This window comes from Equus przewalskii, chromosome 9, assembly GCF_037783145.1.
Source record: "Equus przewalskii isolate Varuska chromosome 9, EquPr2, whole genome shotgun sequence".
Lineage (NCBI taxonomy): Eukaryota > Metazoa > Chordata > Mammalia > Perissodactyla > Equidae > Equus > Equus przewalskii.
In genome coordinates, this window is record NC_091839.1 from 81,752,290 (window position 1) to 81,771,616 (window position 19,327).

Genomic DNA, 19,327 nt, shown 5'->3' on the forward strand with positions numbered 1-19,327 from the left:
CCGCAGCACTAAGGAGGGAACAGACCTGGGCTGACATCCTGAAGCTGCCAACTCGACCTACGCCAGACCCAATTTCTGGACTCCATGTTTTAGAAGATACATTTTCTTATTGTTTAAGCTCTCTGGAGTCAAGGTCTTTTGCTACCTGTAGGATGCTAAGGGCATTCTAACTCAGGTAGGTAGGTATTCTTCTTATTTTTTAAGGAAGAAAACTGAATTTCCTAAAGGTTAAGTCATTTGCCTAAGATTACACGGTTTCCAAGCAGTAAGTCAACATTTATCTCATGTCAGTCTCCCAAAAGACCGTGCTCCTTCAACAAAACAGCACAGCCATTCCCAGAAATGTCTGTTCCCGGAAATTGCAGGCAAGAGAGCCGAAGATGCAGGAAAAACACCACTGGATCTGAAAAAATTAGATTTGAAAGTTCATAAACCACAAAACATCAAGAAATTCACTTAAGTTCTTTGAGTTTCCATCGCCTCAGCTATAAAATGGGAAGAAAAATGTCAACCCCACCAACTTTACGAGGTACGTGTAAGCCTCTAACAGTCAATAACATACACAAAACCCTGTGTGAACTCCAAAGTTTAAGGGATTATTATTTCTACCTATTGAGCAAAAACCGCATTAACAAAATGTCCTAAGTAAGTCACGGTGCATATGAATTCAGCATAACTATTTTGTGGTTACGTGTTTTTAGCATTTTCTTTAGGTTAAAAAAGAAACTGTGGCCGTGACCTCGGCAGTGAACTTCCAGGGCCCTCCGGTCACAGTCCACAGTATTTCCCTGGGTCATTCCACCCAAGTCTTCACTTGAGAAACTCTGTGGCCTTTTCTTAGGCCTAAATCTAGGCTCTTGGATCACAGTATTTCCTACTTTGAAAGCCGGTCGTCTTCCCAGCTTTGCTCTCTCACCTGCTCTTTATCCCACAGCATCCCCAACAATCCCCCAACAGCACTTGTGACAGGCGCCATCACTGCTTTCATTAACTCCTATTTAACTTTATATTGAACAGCTATGATAAAAAGCTACAACCTTTTAATAACTAAAAGCTAAACTCAGTTTAATTACCTAAGGATCATATCTTAACCTGGATTACAGACATTCAAATATAGAAAAAATGGCATTATTTTAGCCATCAGCAAGAGCTTCGATGAGCAAAAATAACTAAAGCAGTGACAGTGAAAAACATCAAATGTTAGAGAACCACTCTTTTTCATACTTAGACCAGCAGGATGTGTTCATTCAAACCACTCACCCTCTGCCCTAGATAAGATTCAACAACCAACGTTTGTTCTAAAAACATCTCACAATTCTGCAAACTTGAAAAATCTAAGCCATGAACTTTTTTCTTATTTTCTATTTCTGCATTCTGAACCCCCAAGGAAACCTCCCAGAAAACGGCCCTGCATCAGAGGTCTCCCCAGAAGTAAAGGGTGCCTGTGGGTCACTGTCCACTCAAGACAACAGAACACGATCCAGGCCGTGGAAAGTGTGTCCAGGGAAGGAAGCCTGAGGGACCACATCCCCGCCTCAGCCCGGCACCAGCACCTGACAAAATGCAAACTCAGAGACACTTAATTTTACTTCACTGCCTTAGTCCTGGGGTGTAGTTTGTTATTCCTAAGCCGTGGTCCTTATGGAGTTTCAGTGGAAAGCTCAAACTGTTTCTCAAGCCCGTCGAACTCAGTGAAGTTCACACTCCAAACTGTGTCTCCTGCATTGGGCAGCTGCTGAAATCTCTGCTCAGCTCCTTTGCCTTCCAGCTGCTGGTTTCCGTCTGGCTCCTTTGGGTCTTATCCCACACATGCACATGTCAGGGGTCAGCCAAGAATCAAAGGGGAGTTATGTACACAGATTTGGGGCTCTCTCTGTGACTCCTTCATTTAGGTGGGATCACACTCAACTTCCTGGCAGCCTCAAACCGACTCCTCCAGCCAGTAAGACTGGGATTTTCTTCTTGAGTTCTCTCTGCCTCGTGCCCTGCAGAACAGGGCGTGCCCCCAAGGGAAAAGCCGCTGAAATGTGGCTCTTACCCAATAAGGTACCCTTCATCCAAGGATCAAAACCTCCCCAGTTTCTGACTACTTTTAGTCACACTTTAGGACATTCAAACTTTTTTTACAAGTGTTTTTCCAATGTTTATAATTGTTACTGGCAGGAGGAGAAGTGCAATAGAAGCTATTCCATCATTTCCAGAAGCCAGAACCTTGATGAGCAAAAGCAAATGTTAATGCACCCTAGTTTCCCAATTTTTTCCATTTTATGGTTTATGGTATTTTTAAGCCTTGTTTAAGAAATTCTTTCCTATCCCAAAGTCATAAGCACAGTTTGTATATTCTAAAAATATTTTTTGTAAAGTAATTTAAAAAATATTTTGGTCTTCAATTCACTTGGCTTTCACTTTTTGTGCATGGCTTAAAGTGGGGATGCAATTTTATTTTCTTTTTACAAGCAGATACACCAATTTCTCCAGCACCATGCCTGAAGAGCCATCGCTTCCGCTCTGGTTCATGAAGAGCACCGTGCCACGGATCCAGTCTCCTGCACACCTCAGTCTGTTCCGGCTCGCTCTCCCGTTCCAGTGTTCTACTTGTCTCTGCCGACACCCAGCCTGCAACGTCCCAACTATCGCATCTTCACAGGAAGTCCTGTATCTGGTAAGGCAAGTCCCTCAACCCTTCTTCTCCAAAACTGTTTTGCCTATTCTTGGCCTTTTATTTTTTCAAATAAATTTTAGAAGCAATTTGTCAAATTACACGGAAAGCCCTACTGGGGAGAATTAACACCTTTTAAGATATCAATCCTTCTCATCCATTCCCTTGGTATATTTTTCCATTCATTCAGGTCTTCTTTCATGTCTTTCTATAAACTTACATAAATTTCTCACCAAATTATATTTTGCCGTTATCTTATATATTATACTTAAAATAGCTTTTTAAAATTCTATTTTCTTACATTATATATTTTCATCTAATTTACCCCAACTTACTCTGCCATATTAAATGAATTTCATCAAACCTGTTCACTAAAGCTATAAATTCTAAAGTTTACTTTCGAATACGTAATCTAAAGGATTAACAACAATGTAACTCTCATTTGCAAACAATCTTTTATGTCATGGACTATCAAGCATCGTTTCCTGTATACTTACCAAGAAGCTCCATGGTCTCTACTTTCAGTGTCCATGAAATTAGAGTCCAAAAACATGTCTTTGTAGATTCGACCCACGAGGCAGTACACGTCGGAAGCCACCTGCCCTTCGCTCTGCACCAGCGGGATCATGATGTCAAGAGCCTTCGCTCTGTCTCCAGGGAGATTTCTCCTAAGGCAGGGGACGAAAATGGCATCATTTCAATCCAGATTACAGAAGCAAGAGAGGCCAGTCAGCTTATTAAAACCTATTTAACGCACTGATCCAAACAGTGAAGTTCGGCAGGGCAAAAACAACAATCGGATGTTGAGAGTCCTCTGTAAACCTCGGTCTGACACCTTCCATTCTTATCCTATTGCCTGTCTGCGGGGCCTAACGAGGATCTCTTCTGAAGTGCTTTTCTGATAATGGGGATGAACTTGTACGTAGCCATCCGTCGTCCTTCTGGTTTCCCTCCATTTACGTGCAGGTTCAAGCTGGTGGAGTGAGGTTAGGAATTTGCTCTGCAGCCTTGAATGGGGCAGAGTCAACGAATCCAAACAGGGACAAAACCCCGCCTGTAGGTTTCAATGGCTTTCACTCCAAAACACTGAGCAAACTCCTTCACAGCAATACCGACAAACCAACTTTAACCCAAGAGCCTAATTTCTAGGTGTAACCAATTAATTATGTAAGGAAGCGGCTTTACACGGCTCATTCTAAAGCAGCAAGTATGTATAGACTGTTCTTAAAACCAGATAAAAACTCTTCTAAGAGTTATTTCTTGGACCTTGAAAACATGCTAAGTGAAAGAAGCCAGTCAAAAAAAGACTACATATTGTGCGATTCCATTTACATGCAATGCCCAGAATAGCCCAAGCTACAGAGGCCAAAAGTCCGTCAGCGGCTCCATGGGTTTGGGGGATGTGCGAGGAGAAGGGAGCATAACTAATGGGTTGGGAGTTTCTTTTTGGGGTGACGAAAATGTTCTAAAATTTACTATGTTGGTGGTCACAAAACTCTGTTAATATATTAAAAACCATTGAATCGTACACTTAAATGGGTGAATTGTAAGGTATATGAATTATATTTCAATAAAGCATTTATGAAAAAAAAGTTATTTCTATTCTCAACTACTACTTTAAATCTTTCTGTCCATGAAATTCCTTTTTTGCTTTGTCCTAAATACCCTGAGTTTAGAATAATGCTCCATACAAATACGCCCCTCAATTCATTATATTCTATTTTAGGAAAGGTAAAGATGAAACACAGATAAAGAAAACTATAAGAGGCTCTTAAGGACTTTCACTTTTCATTTCAAAATAGAATCTAGTCCATTCCATCTTTCAAAAAGAACTCATTTGAAAATCCATTGGAGCAGGTAAGCTCTGGAGGTCTCATTTCATTCTGTCACATCTAAAGAAAAAGATGTTTAATGAATGGGGAGAGAAAATATACTTTAGTTATACATTTACTGATAAAGTTAGCAAGCTCTATGGTTTGGGTGGATAAAGAAGGGAAGAAACAATCTCTGGTTGAACAGCATGCTGACTTTTTTCTTCATAGGCAGAGACAGGAGGACCCAGCGATGAGGAAGAGACCTCAGTGTCAGACAGATCTGGGTTTGAGCCTCGGTTTCATGACATGCTAACTATGAGCCTGGAAGGAAAGTCACTCAACCTTTCCAAGCTTCCGTTTCTCATCTGTGAAATAATCAAGCCTAAGTGACAATGGCAAGTGCTCAACAGACAAGATGTCCCTTCTCTTTTTCTTTTTATCATTCTCCACAGTTGTGTTAATTACTCATATATTCAACTCCGTACTACGGAAGAGAACAGCACAACTAAGCTGTGGACAGTTCAGAGCTTTAGGCCTCTCCACGGCCAGGGCAGGGATGGCCCTGGTGACGGTGCACGGAGGTGTGCGCCCTGACGTGGACAGAGGACAGAGGCAGGACTGGAAGCAGCAGCATCAGTCCTGGGCCTGGCAGATTCGTGGATACGTGACCTAAACTGTGGGCAACAGTCTTGATTATAATCAGGTGCATTCAGAACCATCCCAGTGAAAATATTCTCTAGTTAGGAATATTTTCACCCAGCTAAAACTACCCTTCCTCTACTTGGTTAATTTTTGTGTGAATAATCATTTAGTATTGAGCTTATTTGCTTGAAGATAACATCATATTCATGTAATATTTAAAAATCTAAAAAAATATAAATAGCAAACACAAACTTCGACAGAGAGGAAAAGGAATTTTAAGAATTTAAATATACAAACAGTGGGGGCCATTTTTTACTGACACAAAAATCAGCATGCATGCTTCCTATATTTATATGGTTGACATAGAAATATTAATGTTACTTTCTAACAGGGAGTGGTTGCAATGCTACAGCACAAAGATACCCCAGAAAGAATAAGTGGGTTAAAAAATCCCATGTTGGCACATCGTGGAGGGGAACTACTTCTGCTCACCTGTTCAGAGCGAACGCATAATGGAACTTCACGTGGTGATGGGAGGCCAGGTCAAAGGTGGGCAGCTTTTCCAGTGTCTCCACCAGCTTCACAATCGAGTCGTAGTCCTTTCAAGCAAGAGGAGAATCAGAGAGAGTTAAACCCCTCGGAGAAAGTTCTGACAACAAAACGCCCCTTGATGCCCAGATTCCTGAATCTGAGAAGAGTATTAAAAAGAGAACGAGAACCCATGGAACGCTTTGAAGAAACTGTTTGTTTTTAAAATTAGGAGTCTGGATTACATGGATAAAAACATTAGAAATACAGAGTTTCCACATCCGACCCCAAAACAAAACCACCTAGCATGATAATGCTATATTGTCTAAATATAGTGGTTTACTTCCCCATGGAGCCAGATTCTGTTACGCAGTGTCCCTTCAATTACTTTCAGGGAAATAGTTTCCAAAATGTCGAGGATGAGAGCATTGACTGAATGTCTGTTATAAGTAGCAGAATGATTCTGTGTCAACATGAGTAAGCTACTCTTGTCATGGGCTCCCACATGCCACACGTCTCCACATGTGTGAGTCTCTGTCCTCTGCATGAAGCTTTACTTGGGTCGGAAAGGCTGGGAATAAGAAACTGGAAGTCGCTTAAATTTTACTGTAAAAGCCTAACAGCAAATCCCCAACTTAGAGAGGATTTCATTCTACTTACCATATTTTTTAAATTTTAAGACATGCCAATAAAAATAATATGATGTTAGTGTGTTTTACATTATATATTTTAAAAGTTATTTTTATAATTAATCAACTGCATATTTCTCGCTTCTGACCAGTAAGGTTGAGCACCAACAATTCCAAGCAATACAATTTCAAGGAGTAAGAGATATGTCCAGAAAGCTCTAAAAATTTCTGCTATTTGCCAAAATAAAGCTTTCATTCATTGACCGACAGGTGGGCATGAGGCTAACAGAACAGAACAGACTGTCAACGGGTTAGCTATGCATGAAGATATTTCTTTTTGTTCTTTTAGTGGAAAAAGTCAGACCTTTAACATACCAGTCTTTCACAACCAGTGATGGGTAACTCATATGAGTTTTTTTCATTCATCATAAAATCTCAAAATGGAAAGCTTAGGAGCGTCAATCAAAAATTACATGCAGTAACAGGACTAACTTATTCACTAACTGAAATTCGATGTCCATTCTCCCTCACTCTTCCAACACACTACATCACAAAGACTTTAAGCATCTCTCACCTGGATATCTCTGTAGGAAAGCAACAGATTGATGACAATGTCTGCTGTCAAGACTTCAATATTATCTACTCGCTGACGAATTCTTGCCAATTCAGCTGCCAGTTCTTTACCAGTGTATAAATTACGAGCTTTCCTGATATCATTGAGTATAGATTCCCGGAAATACTGGCTGGCGGGAAAACACACATTTCTAAGAGTTAAAACTAGAAAGGATTTCAATGAAGAGCAACAATTTTATATGAAAATGAATTGACATTTGCAGCATTAGTAGTTTTCAATTCACTAAAATGCACAGAGTGAACCTCTCATATCCAGCATTATTTAAAAATTTGGTGGGAGTCCTATATTTCTTTTAACACTCTGCCTTGCTTCAGAAAGAAATAAAGGTAAAGATACTCCCCGTCAATGAATTTGCCAAGAACTTGCAATGTACTACTTAAAACGCCAATAAATAAATTGTGTGCCTATGATTTTAACATAACAGGACCTGTACTCTCTAACTCAGCATCATCATTTATTAACATAAATGACTGTTCCTAACTAAAATATAATAATGCTTTCAGCAATTTTTCCAGAGTTCTTGCTCATACACTAAAGTCCCTGGACATTTATTCAGATGATGTTTCTGTACTTAATTTGAATGTTTTTTTGCTCTACCATCATTATAATGTAGTTAGCAGTTTTTTGGAGGTTTTTTTTTTTTTTATTAATGTTATGATAGATTACAACCTTGTGAGATTTCAGTTGTACATTTTTGTTAGTCATGTTGTGGGTACACCACTTCCCCCTTTGTGCCCTCCCCCCACCCCCCCTTTTCCCTGGTAACCACCGATCAGATCTCCTTATCAATATACTAACTTCCACCTATGAGTGGAGTCATATAGAGTTCGTCTTTCTCTGACTGGCTTATTTCGCTTAACATAATACCCTCGAGGTCTATCCACGTTGCTATGAATGGGCCAATTTTGTCTTTTTTTTATGGCTGAGTAGTATTCCATTGTGTATATATACCACATCATCTTTATCCAATCATCAGTTTCTGGGCATGTAGGTTGGTTCCACATCTTGGCTATTGTAAATAATGCTGCGATGAACACAGGGGTGCAACGGACTCTTGAGATTTCTGATTTCAGGTTCTTAGGATAGATACCCAGTAATGGGATGGCTGGGTCATAGGGTATTTCTATTTTTAACTTTTTGAGAAATCTTTTTGGAGGTTTTTTTTGCTGATTTCAAGTTATGCTGTGAAGAAAGTGAAGAAAATGCAACATGTGGACTATGTGGCATCCATTTTATACACTTAGAGGATATTATACATGTTTTCCCCTGGTTCTTAGCTGTGCAGAATAGCTAAGAAATACTCCATAAAATGCACAAAGAAATGAAGTAGAATAACACTTCATTATCATCACCAAACGGCCTTCTTAGACTTTACCTGGAACTTGCTTGTGCCACCTTCAGAAGCTGAATGAAACGATCCACAAGAGGTAAGCAGATGGGCCCAAGGAGCAGCTCGAAGTTGGGCTGCATGAGCTCCGTGAGCCCCTTCATGAAGCTGCTGTCGCAGCAGTAGACCTTGTTGTGCGGCGTGATCATGTAGGGGACGAACGTGTAGTTCCCGGTGCACATCTGTGGGAGGGAAGGCACAGCACGCGGTGAGCCGCCTGCGGACTCCACGCCGACTCAGCCCAAGTCGTACCTCACTGAGTCATTTCCAATAACAGTCCTGAGTGGGAGGGGAAATCTCGTTTTTCATTTATGACCCACGAAAATGGAAATTTATTCCAATTTCTTTAATTGCTTACTTCAAATAATTAGGACTTGCAGATGATCCAAAAAACAGAATGGCACAGTTCCAATCAATCAATTAAATACTGATACACCATCTCTCAGGGTTAAGTGCCATGATAGACGCTGTAGGAAAAACACAGTTTAAAACTCGGCCTCTGGCCTTCAGGGAATGTAGACCTGAGTCACAGAGATAGAGCGTAACTATATGAAATTACTAAGAGCTAACAAGTAAGGGATGCCCCAGTGGCAGGCAACATGGTCAGGGAGGCCAGAACAAAGCTGCTGCGCGCCAGACAACTCTGTCTCAGTCAACGGCTCCATCAACCTCCCATTTACTAAAACTGAGACCCAGAAGTTACCCTTCCATTTCCTTCACATCCATGTCCTAACAGAGTCCTGTCTAGTCTACCGCCAAAACAAATCTCAAATTTGTCTGTTTTCCTCCATCTTCTTGCCAGCACATTAGTCCATGCCATCAACGCTGTACTTGGCCCTCAGCTGCTCTCTCTGCTTCCACCCCCGCCTCCAGTCTAGCTCAGTGTGCCTGTCACCTCCTAACGAAGCCAAGGGAGGGGACACTAGTGCAGGCAAAAGTAGAGCTGGGAAGAAGAAAGGGGGAACTGGATGGCACACTGCTGAGTAGGCATGCCTGACCGGAGCTTAGGGCTCAAGGAGGGGAGCCAAATGCAAAGCTGAGGATTTTAAACTACAGACGCTGGGCAGTGGGGATCCCAGAACAACTCAGACCAGGACAAACATAACCAAAGCTGTGCACGGATGGTCTGGGCAGATAGCAGGATGGATGGAAAGAGCTGAAGAAAATAGGCAGGAAGCTTCAGAGCACGACCAGACAGGCAGAGGCAGTGATGGACAAACGCGCTCCATGTTGAAGAGAAAGAACCATCTAGAACCAGCAACTGGTTACAGACACTGAGAGAGGGGAAGGAGGAGGAATCAGAGGCGACTCCACAGTCTTACACGGGGCTACCTAAAAAAGAATGGGATCATTAAAAAAGCAAGAATTCGGAAAGCAAAATCACATTCAATCATGAACGAGTTATACTCAGGTCAGACAAGGAATCAAACACAACCTGACCTCCAGTTAAAATATGAGAAGAACGTCAAGAAGCTGACAGCAGATTTGCGGGGCGCAGAGGGGTACGTCTACTTGTAGAGAGGCTGGGATCTCGGGGGAGCAAGACACTGAAGGGAAAGTATCCAAAAGAGAGTTAGAAATATGGGATTGGAACATAAAAGAGATCCAAGCCAAACAGAGAGCCAGGAACTAACTGGTGTGGTTGAATGTAAGGACATGGGAGAGACTCAAAGGGAAAACCAGAGAGAAAGAGGAAAGCAGAGGGCTGGAAACTGGAATGAGACACATGGAAACTCCACTTATCTCTGTTCCAGGGAGCAGGGAGTCCAGGTTACGGCTCCTGGCCCTATCGGCCTTACGGAGAACAGCAACCACCCCCTCACCCCCAGGACTAAACAAATGAGGGCAAACGTTTATTCAGCGCCTCCGTGTGCCACGGAACAAATGGTCACACGTTCTCAACAACCCGCGGAGGAAGGTGCGACTGACCCCATGTCACAGTTGGGACTCAGGTGAAGTTCACAGAGGTCATGCAGCTGGTCTGTGCTGTGTTTGGGACTCCAGCCCAGGGCATGCCCTTCTCTAGAAGGTATGCACTATTGCGAGGGGTCGGGCACCTTCCTGAGTGGCCTTTAAATGCTGGCACACCAACCCTGTGCCTCAGGTCACCTTCCACGGACCCTGCACGAGCCAAGTCACTGCCTCACAGCAAAGCGACGAGAAGTCCCAAACGCCCGTACAGCCAGACTTCATTATGCCGGGCGCAGTGTTCTTTGAGGTCCTTGCTGGAAGTCAGGTCAGGAAGCGGACACTGGACCTGACTTCCACTGAGAGCACGAGGAGAAGTGCCAGAGGATGAGATCTGATTTCCCATCCAGGACATCAACTTGCTCCCTCTCAAGATCTCTTTCGTGGAACCAGAATTGGAAGCTCAGTCAGGAAGGCAGAGAACAAGCACGGCCTGCCTCTAAAATGTCACGGAGACCCCAAAGCACCGATCCAGTCCTTTCACCCAGGCCGCCGTCCAGGCAGAGAGAAAGCCAAGGCCACTGAGAGCTTGCTTTCCGAAGCTTCTGGGGTTTAAACTGATGGGGTGCAGAAGACCAAGAGAACCAAACAGCCCTGTCTGAGATAAGCGCTCCGACTCGGAATTACGAAAGAAAGTGTTCTCCATCTTCTGAGTCGCACAAGAACAAACAGACGAAGAGCCAATAAGCCAGAAAAGCATATCAGAGTTTCGGAATATTCTGCCGCTGCTGCTGGATGAAGCTCTGTACCCTCAGAAGCCTTAACACCACGTGTATTTGTGTCTAAGGCATGAAATATAATACATTATTTATTGAAATACTGGGCACTGGGGAATAATGCATCTGCATAAAACTCATCTGGAAGAGAATGACTCTCAGATGTCTGGGTGTGTGCTGAGTGGTGGAGGGAGAGAGAGGAAAACGAGAGTCCTGCCGAGACCACGGAAAAGCGGATTCCTGCAACGGTCTTCTTCAAACCACATGGATTATGGCTTCAGAATCCTTGCTGAAAACCCAGCAGGGTAAGGTTTTCCTAAGTTCCCGCACCCTTGCACTTTTTAGGGTCTCTTCCCTGTGCCTCTGAGGCAATAAATATTTGTTTCAATTTCCCATTGCTGATGTCCAGACAAAGGGGAGGACGGTGCTGGGCAGGAGGCGCGTGGATGCTGCGAGGCCTGAGGCCAGAGACGGCCGGGGCGGGCAGCAGGAGAGAGGATGAGGGGCTGTGAGATGCTGTGCTTCTGAAAAGACACTGACTGCTGAGAAAGGCACTTTTTCAAAACGATGAAAACTAATAACAGGGGAACGTTTATTTCCCAAGTTGGTTCACGTGTAACTTAGAGTATTACTGCAACTTCCCCAGAATCTAAAATAACTAATAATCCAAAGCAAATAAAAACCACCACTGTGTGATCAGGAGGACACCTCAGGGCAACAACTGCCGTGTACGAATAAGACACTAATTCCAAAATATTTAAACCTGCTTCTTGAGGCGGAAGACCACATTTCCTTATACTTCAAAACACGAAGGCCTGGTCATCAAGTGAGAGCGCTCATCTCTGGCTCATGTCTGTTTTCACGGCTATACAAACCCGCAGCTCAGAATCTAGTCTTATTCTATCTAATTATCTTCACTGTTTCCTTTTTAAATAATGCGAATTCCATTTTTCAATTTTTAAAAACTACATCAAGGTGAATATAAGTGCATGTCGAAAATGAATTGTGCTTCTGGGAAGAGATGCCCTCAGCATTCACACACATTGAATTACACGCTCGAAACACTCAGCCTGCGGTCAGGACACCCAGCAGCTTAAGCAGCAGCTTCCTCGGGTCAACGAGAGACCTGCTCATAACACGCAGTATCTGCTCAGCTCATAAACCTGCTTTTCCACGTGTGAAGCCGTCACAGGGCAAGACTGGCTCTTTCCTGCCAGTCAGGTCTCAGAAGACGCCGCCTCCTCTGAAAGACCCTCTGTGACCACTGGACATCACGGCCACCCTCTCTTCAGCACGTCGCCTCTGGGAACTTTCTAATTTGTCTGTTTGTTTATTTGGTTACTCTCTCCCCCAACTAGACTCTGGCCCTTCTCACTTGTCTTCTCAGCGGACAGTTACGAATGTGGCTGCTTCCACTTTCAACCTCCAGGCGAATCCCTCATGGCACCAAGCCCAGAGCCCGGCTCCCAGACGTGTCTGATCAATATTCCTTTGATAAAATCTGCTACACTGAACTGATGCATGAAGCCACAACTGCTCACTTCCTGAACGGACGTGAAGGATGAATTTATAAGGGCAACATTACCTCTGCTGCCCTGAGTCTCGGACCTGGTGAAATCTTAGCCGTAAGTTTCAAAATTTCTGACCTAATTGTACTTACAAGCCTACCATCTGAAATGCAATCACATGCAGGGCTTTATCGAGGATGTTATTTCCACTCTAAGTGACAGAGACACATTCTTTAAGGTTGTAAGCGCTGGCCTACTTTCCCAAATGAAAAATACAACCTTTGGCATAACAAGGCTGATTCTACTATGTAATTTTTCTTCATGCATCTTTAAAATTTTAAGTTTATGTTTATCACTTTTCAACTTCTGTTTAATTCTGTGTGAAGGGCAGGAATTCTGTATTGTGGCCTCAAAGGCAAACTACAAGACTTAGGAACTTAAATCAATCTCAGTAGAGAGAGATAGAGATATGTTTACACACGTCTCTCTGTGTGTGTATATCTATAATCTGCATATATATAGTGTATACACAGACACACAGTGTACAGACACAATATATACATATAGATACAGGTATCTACTTACGTATAGATACACATACACACACATACATACACATCTGTGTGCACCTGTGTGTGTATGTTACTTTAGGGCCACTCATAATGACACAAAACTGGATCTACTATGGAAAAGTTTTTTCCAAAACATAATTACATACAGAAAAAAACAGTATCCGTGTCATCTCCCAATATTATAAACTTTCACTATAAAGGAATATTTAGATACAATAACCCATATTTATATTGATATGTCAGAAACTCTAAAGAGGAAAAACAGACAAAAATTAATAATTTGTGGAGATTTTAAAAACCCAGAGATTTGCTGATGGAAAAGAAAAGATAAAAAAAACTTTCTGGAAAGGTTAAGTAAAATACTCACAGTATTCTTCTGGAAAATGATTTCCTGAAAACAAGAGAAAAGAAAAAAGTAAGGCAGAAGTTAATACAAAATTAAGTCATTCCAGTAATTAACGGAACTATTCTAAGTAGAAAATTTGTATTAACAATTTTATCCTTTATTATTAGCAGTCAGAAATTTCAGGAAGTGTAGAATAAATTTCTGCATCTGAGAAGTTTACAGTCTGATGGAGGAGACAGGAAAGCACAAAAGTATCATATACAGTTTAAGGAAAACAGCACAAACATGTAAAACCCAAACCTGAATAATCTAAACATTTCTGCAGAATATGCATGTGCAGCTTATCTTACCAGCCCCAATCTTTTGGAAAAGGGTAAAACCAGCTTGCTTTCCCTAAGTACAGCCTCACTGGTGCCCTGGGAGGGGACCAGGCAGCATGTGCCTCCTGGGCAGCTGGAAATAAAGGGTACTGGCTATGCATCACAGGGGGCAATCCACACACAGATGACAGGACACCTGACAGTAAAGAGTCATAAACACTGTTTATCTGTTGTTCAATAAGACGTGGAATGTGATAAATACACTGCAGGCAGTGTCCCCGTCTTCTAGGTCGTGAGGACTAAATGAAGTCTTGCAAACAACACAGCTACACAGTGTCAGGCGCAGAGAAAGCTCTCAATAAAGCTGGCTGTCATCATTACTATTCCTACACAGGAAAGTGACGAGAGACATGGAAGAGACAACAGAGAAAAGCCTGTGCTATAAAGGCTCCACTGACGGGGTTGGGGGTCATGATTTTGGAAAATAGAAATGGGATGGTGTATTGGACAAGATGGCATGTATGTTGTCACGGAAACAGGAAACGTAATGCATTCGTGGAGCCTCCAGGAGGGTCCATCTGGCTCAGAAGAGGAGCAAGATCTGGCAGGTAAGTGCGGGGTGATGCGACGCCCAGCCGACGGCCCATTCTTCATCCCAGGATTGACAGGGTCAAGGGGAACCAAGGATAGCCTTGGCTTAGGGCAGTATGTAGGATGTGACAGATGAGTAAACAGAAATCTAGAGAGGAAGGAACTGTGACGAGTAATTTTGAGAGCCATAAAGATGTACTTAAAATACTAAAAGAGACCCTTCAATACCTCACAATCTTGCAGATGACAAAAGACACACACACACACGGAAAAAGAAGCATTCTTAGCCTGAACGCACATGCATGTACGCGCACACATGCCACGACAGCAAGGGCTGGGCCCTCTAAGAGAAAGGAGATGTTACTGGAGATTGAGAAGTTTGTGAAGATCAGCAGAAGGTGGAACTGGATGAGCCAAGGAGGACAGACACATCCTCCAAAGGAAGAGCTGGGAGGGGTCCAGGCCAGAGTTCTAGGAACAGCAAAGGCCCATTTAGGGAACAACAAATACTCTCATGGGGACTAAAGAGGACAGCCCGCTGGGAGAAGCACCGAAGAGAGAGTTCAAGAGGTATTTGAAAAAGATCTTGAATCGAATCATTGCACTAAAGCAGAAAGCTCATCTTGGCACATACTGATACTAAGATTAGAGAGTCATCTGGAGGCTTATTGAAGAAGGGGCGTTTGGCGGTCCAGGCGTCTGTGAAGGTGGGTGCTCCCCACAAAGAAGCATCAGCACAACTGGACACTGTTCGTAACAGCAGAGGCTGGAACAGCGTACGTCTGTCCACCAGGACACAAACTATAAACTCCACATGCCGGACACAGCACAGCCGGACAGAGAACAAGGAAGCTCTCTGTGTAGTGACATGGACAGAGCTCCAAGATGCCGCTAAGTGAGAGAAGGCAGAGCACAGGATGGGTTTTACCCCATGCTCCTATTTATGTACAAAAGAAAATTCTAATTTGTACATTTGCATATAGGATATAAAGAAACTAATAACACCCTATAGTCTAAAGATATAAAAAGACAGTGTTGCTAATGGAGAGGGAGATAGCTGGGGGACAGGACGGGACCGGAGAGTGGCTTTTCACTCGATGGCCTTTCACACTTTAAAACTTTTCTATCAGGTGAATGTCTTACCTAAGAAAGACAAATAAATACAAGGCCAATCTGTTAACCTTTTAAAAGCTCTACTTAGCTGGTGGTATTTAGTCCTGGAGGGCAAAAGCATTTAGGTGGCTACTGCAAACGTCCAGGGACGTCAAAAAAAGGGCCTGCACAATGGGGGCTCCTGGCGGAAGGGCAATCACGACAGAGGAGTGACACTGTGGGGGGGCTCGAACGGGGCCTTCACACAGGCATCTCACAGGGGCTGATGCGCCTCACACACACACTCTCATGCACACACACACACTCACACAATGCTTCATGAAAACCTTGTGGGAAAATGTCAGATAATCACAAAGCCAGGAACACGCCATGCAGAATTTTCCCAACTTGATTTACGTGGCCTCTCTCCGAAGCAGCAAGCCACACCCTTTCAGACACTGCTCTCTGTTGATAGGAATATCCTTCGCTCTTCCTTCTAAGCAACAAGGAAAAGCCCGTCTATTCACCTTGCACCACACAGCATCCTCGTACGTCCTTATTTTTGCCATCATTAACCCTCGTGCAGATGTCTGTGACAGCGCTGCGTGGACTGCACTGCAAACGTTTCCTCATGATTCTCCACCCTACATCAGGAGCTCCTTGGATGGAAGGCCCATATTTTGTTCATATTTGTATCCCCACTGATTGCCTAGTAAATGGCATGGCAAATAGTAGCTACTCAATAAAAGCATGAATAGATGAGTAAGTTAACGAATGTATAAAATACGGAACTATGAATTAGGGTAGACAAACGTTAAGTTTGGCTCTGCTCTGGCCAGCCATGTGCCATCTCCTCTCTCTCTAATGTCACACGAAAGAGGCTGGATTGAGCAATTGCTGGTCTCTTCCAATTCTGTATTCTACCATCTGCTTTTGACTAAAGGCCCATCAGAGTCAGAATTGTCCTTGTGCCACTGGGAGGAGAGATGCCCCCATGCCCAGCATGGCAGCTCCTCGGCCATCATCTCTCTTTTGTGACCAGGCACAGAAATGGAAGTGGTAGGAAAGGGAGCTGTAGTGAGCACTGCTGCTGCTGCTGGCTTACAGCCAACGGGCTCCGTCGTCCTGAAGAACGGCTCCTCAACGTAATCTTTCATTCCAGGTGACGCCTGCATTATGGAACTATATTAAAATCACCCCTACAGCAAGCTACTGAATTCTTACAGTTGCATAGAAGCTAAGTGGATACAAATTGTCCTCTTGAAGGAGAGACAGTATACTCAGTTTATGACATAACCTTAAATGAGGCATCAACTTTAAACAAAAAAGGGACTATTTGCATTTAAACTCAGCACACATAAAGAGCAAACAGGACCTTGACAGACATCTAACTACTGAGGTGGGATAGTAAAAAAGGAGGAAGGGGAAAAAAATTAAGATACAACTGCCATATTTCACATCCCTTCATGGAAACCTCTCATGTAAAGTGCCCAGAAATAAAAAGATAAAAACCAACATGAACTCCAGTGAGAAGTTTCTGAAGACACCTTCCTCCACTACAACCTCACACTTGTCTGGAGCCTTCAGGGGGCTTCTGGTCCCCAGATGTACCAGAAACATCCAAAAAACATTTTTTCAATATTTCAGTACCCTTTGAACCAACCAGGGAAGCAAGAAAAAAGAGACCATCTGTCTAGTCTCTTCCCAAGGGAGGGCAGAGACAACTTTTGATAGCTATTTGGGACAATATCATTTTGAAGGGGTCATTTTAAGGATAAATGAACGGAGTATCTCCAAAATTGAAAAGTGTTTGTGCCTAAAATTTGGGTGATTACAGCCAGGGGAAGGAAGTGGGAACAGCTGGTGTGGGGCTGTCAAGTCAATCGACTCAGGGCAGGAGAAGCGGAACTCAGCCACCAGGGTCTCAGTTTCCTGAAATGACCACAGCAGCTGGCAGTTTCTGGCCAGGGAAAGAAGAGCACGGTCCCCTGATGACCTGCTGGGTCTTCCCGTCCAATCCCTCTTTCGGTCCCAGTGGGACTTGGCGAGTTTTCCACTGCAGCTGGGAAAAAGAAGGATATTTCTTGTACGCCCCAGCTCTAGCTTCTTTACCTAATATCAGTGCTTCAAAGCGAAATGAGGAAACATCAGCCGGGCTCTTGGGAACACTCTCAGCCTCACTGAGAAGGTGGACTCACCTTTACCCTCCTGCTAAAAGAAAGCCAAGAGGCTCAGGAAGCCCACTCCAACACGGGTGCCTCGGAACCGGCCCGTCTTTAAAGCTGGGAAGCTAATTCCACTTGTGCTTACATGCAATGCTTGAAAGTTCAAGTTTAAAAAAAACAACTCGACAATCTAACAAAAACCTAGAATGTCATACTTTTACAGGACACATGAAATCTGTAGACAGACTTAGAGGGAAACGTCCCTGATGACAAATCAAAGAATACGTGAGTGGGCCCTGCCCCGACACTTAGCTGTGTGTGCCCCTAGGTCACTGCATCTCTCTGGGTGTATTTCTCATCTGTAAAGATACCTTCTGTCTGTCCAATCTATAGAGTAAGTACCTACCTTGTCTCTGTCACTGGGCTGTCTTTAAAGACAAATTAAATAAATTGACAAAAGCACTTTAAGCATTTTCAAGCCATACACGATATGAGTATTAATGTCACCCAAGCAAACCACCCCAACTCAATTCCTGTATTACCAGATGTAGAGACCTTTTGTACCCGTGTTGTCTTGTGTTCAGGGGTAAGAACACCTCCTTCTCTTGATGTGGGCAACAGTCAATTAAAACCACCTGTACCAAAAGCCAGGTTAAATTACACCAAAGCTGGAGACTAATCCTAAAAGAAATTCTAGACTTTCTCCTCCTTCCCTTGTAATTTTGTTTCATGCTTAAATAAATATATCTCAGTGGGACTCTCCTGTCAGCAGATACATGTCTTCAAACTGGGCTGCGATGCTCGTGAGTGACATTTTATACACACAGCATCTGAAACAGCTTCTCAACAAGAACCTCTCCTGATAATGTGCTGCTATTATTATAATTAACTTCCTCTTTTTTGACACCAGCTGTTTCTTTCAGCAATGCCTTGTGGGACCACATTATCCAAGGGCAGGTATTTCTTTCTTTCTCTTTTTTTGGCTGAGGAAGATTCACCCTGAACTAACACCCACTGCCAATCCTCCTCTTTTTCTGCTTGAGGAAGACCAGCCCTGAGCTAACATCTGTGCCAATCCTCCTACATTTTTTTGTATGTAGGACACCTCCACAGTGTGGCTGGTGAGTAGAGTAGGTCCACAGCGGAACCTGTGAACCCAGGCTGCCAAAGTGGAGCATGCAGAACTTTAACCCCTTGGCCACTGGGCTGGGCTCAGGTATTTCTTTTTTAAAAACCCGTATTGTTGAAAAGCTACAGGTATAGTAAGTTTCTGTACAGTAAATTACATTTCATATGCAAACTTCAAGGAGGTGTTCTAAAAGGACCCAAACAGCATGAGAGGCTGGAGCGCCACAAAATCCACTTCCGCGGGAAGAATCATTCATTCATAAGGAACAAAGGGGACAGAATCTGGGCGGTCTTGCCCCGTTTGGGCGGGAGTCAGGAGGCCCTTGGGCTCACATCTTCCATGTGCAGAGGGATCCTCCTTGCCCTTTAAGGTGTCACCCTGGGGGGCCTGTGATGGAGCCACAGCAAACGAAGCCAACACCTGGTGCCAGCCCAGGGATGTGACGTTGTCTTCCACCCACAGCACAGCACGGATTTCCTTCCCTTCAACAAAATGGCAATAAGACACTGGAAATGGCGGGTGGGGGCGGGGAGGGCACAGGTGGAATCAGGGAGCAGAGCGAGGGCACACTGCAACGGGGACATAGATAATTCCTTACAAGACGTAAGAGTGCTAACCGGCACCAAG

At 43.5% G+C, this 19,327-nt stretch overlaps 1 protein-coding gene across 5 annotated transcripts in view; it reads right to left on the bottom strand.

Annotated features, from left to right (window-relative positions):
• MAP3K5 (mitogen-activated protein kinase kinase kinase 5) overlaps positions 1-19,327 on the bottom strand; it is a 180,756-nt gene that overhangs the window by 98,543 nt on the left and 62,886 nt on the right. For all 5 annotated transcript variants that reach the window (XM_070559384.1, XM_070559385.1, XM_070559388.1 and 2 more), the window contains 5 exons: positions 13,425-13,448; positions 8,282-8,475; positions 6,847-7,015; positions 5,608-5,714; positions 3,157-3,327 (listed from right to left, as the gene is read on the bottom strand). In XM_070559384.1, the coding sequence (XP_070415485.1) occupies positions 3,157-3,327; positions 5,608-5,714; positions 6,847-7,015; positions 8,282-8,475; positions 13,425-13,448 (665 nt within the window). The remainder of the gene's footprint in view (positions 1-3,156; positions 3,328-5,607; positions 5,715-6,846; positions 7,016-8,281; positions 8,476-13,424; positions 13,449-19,327) is intronic.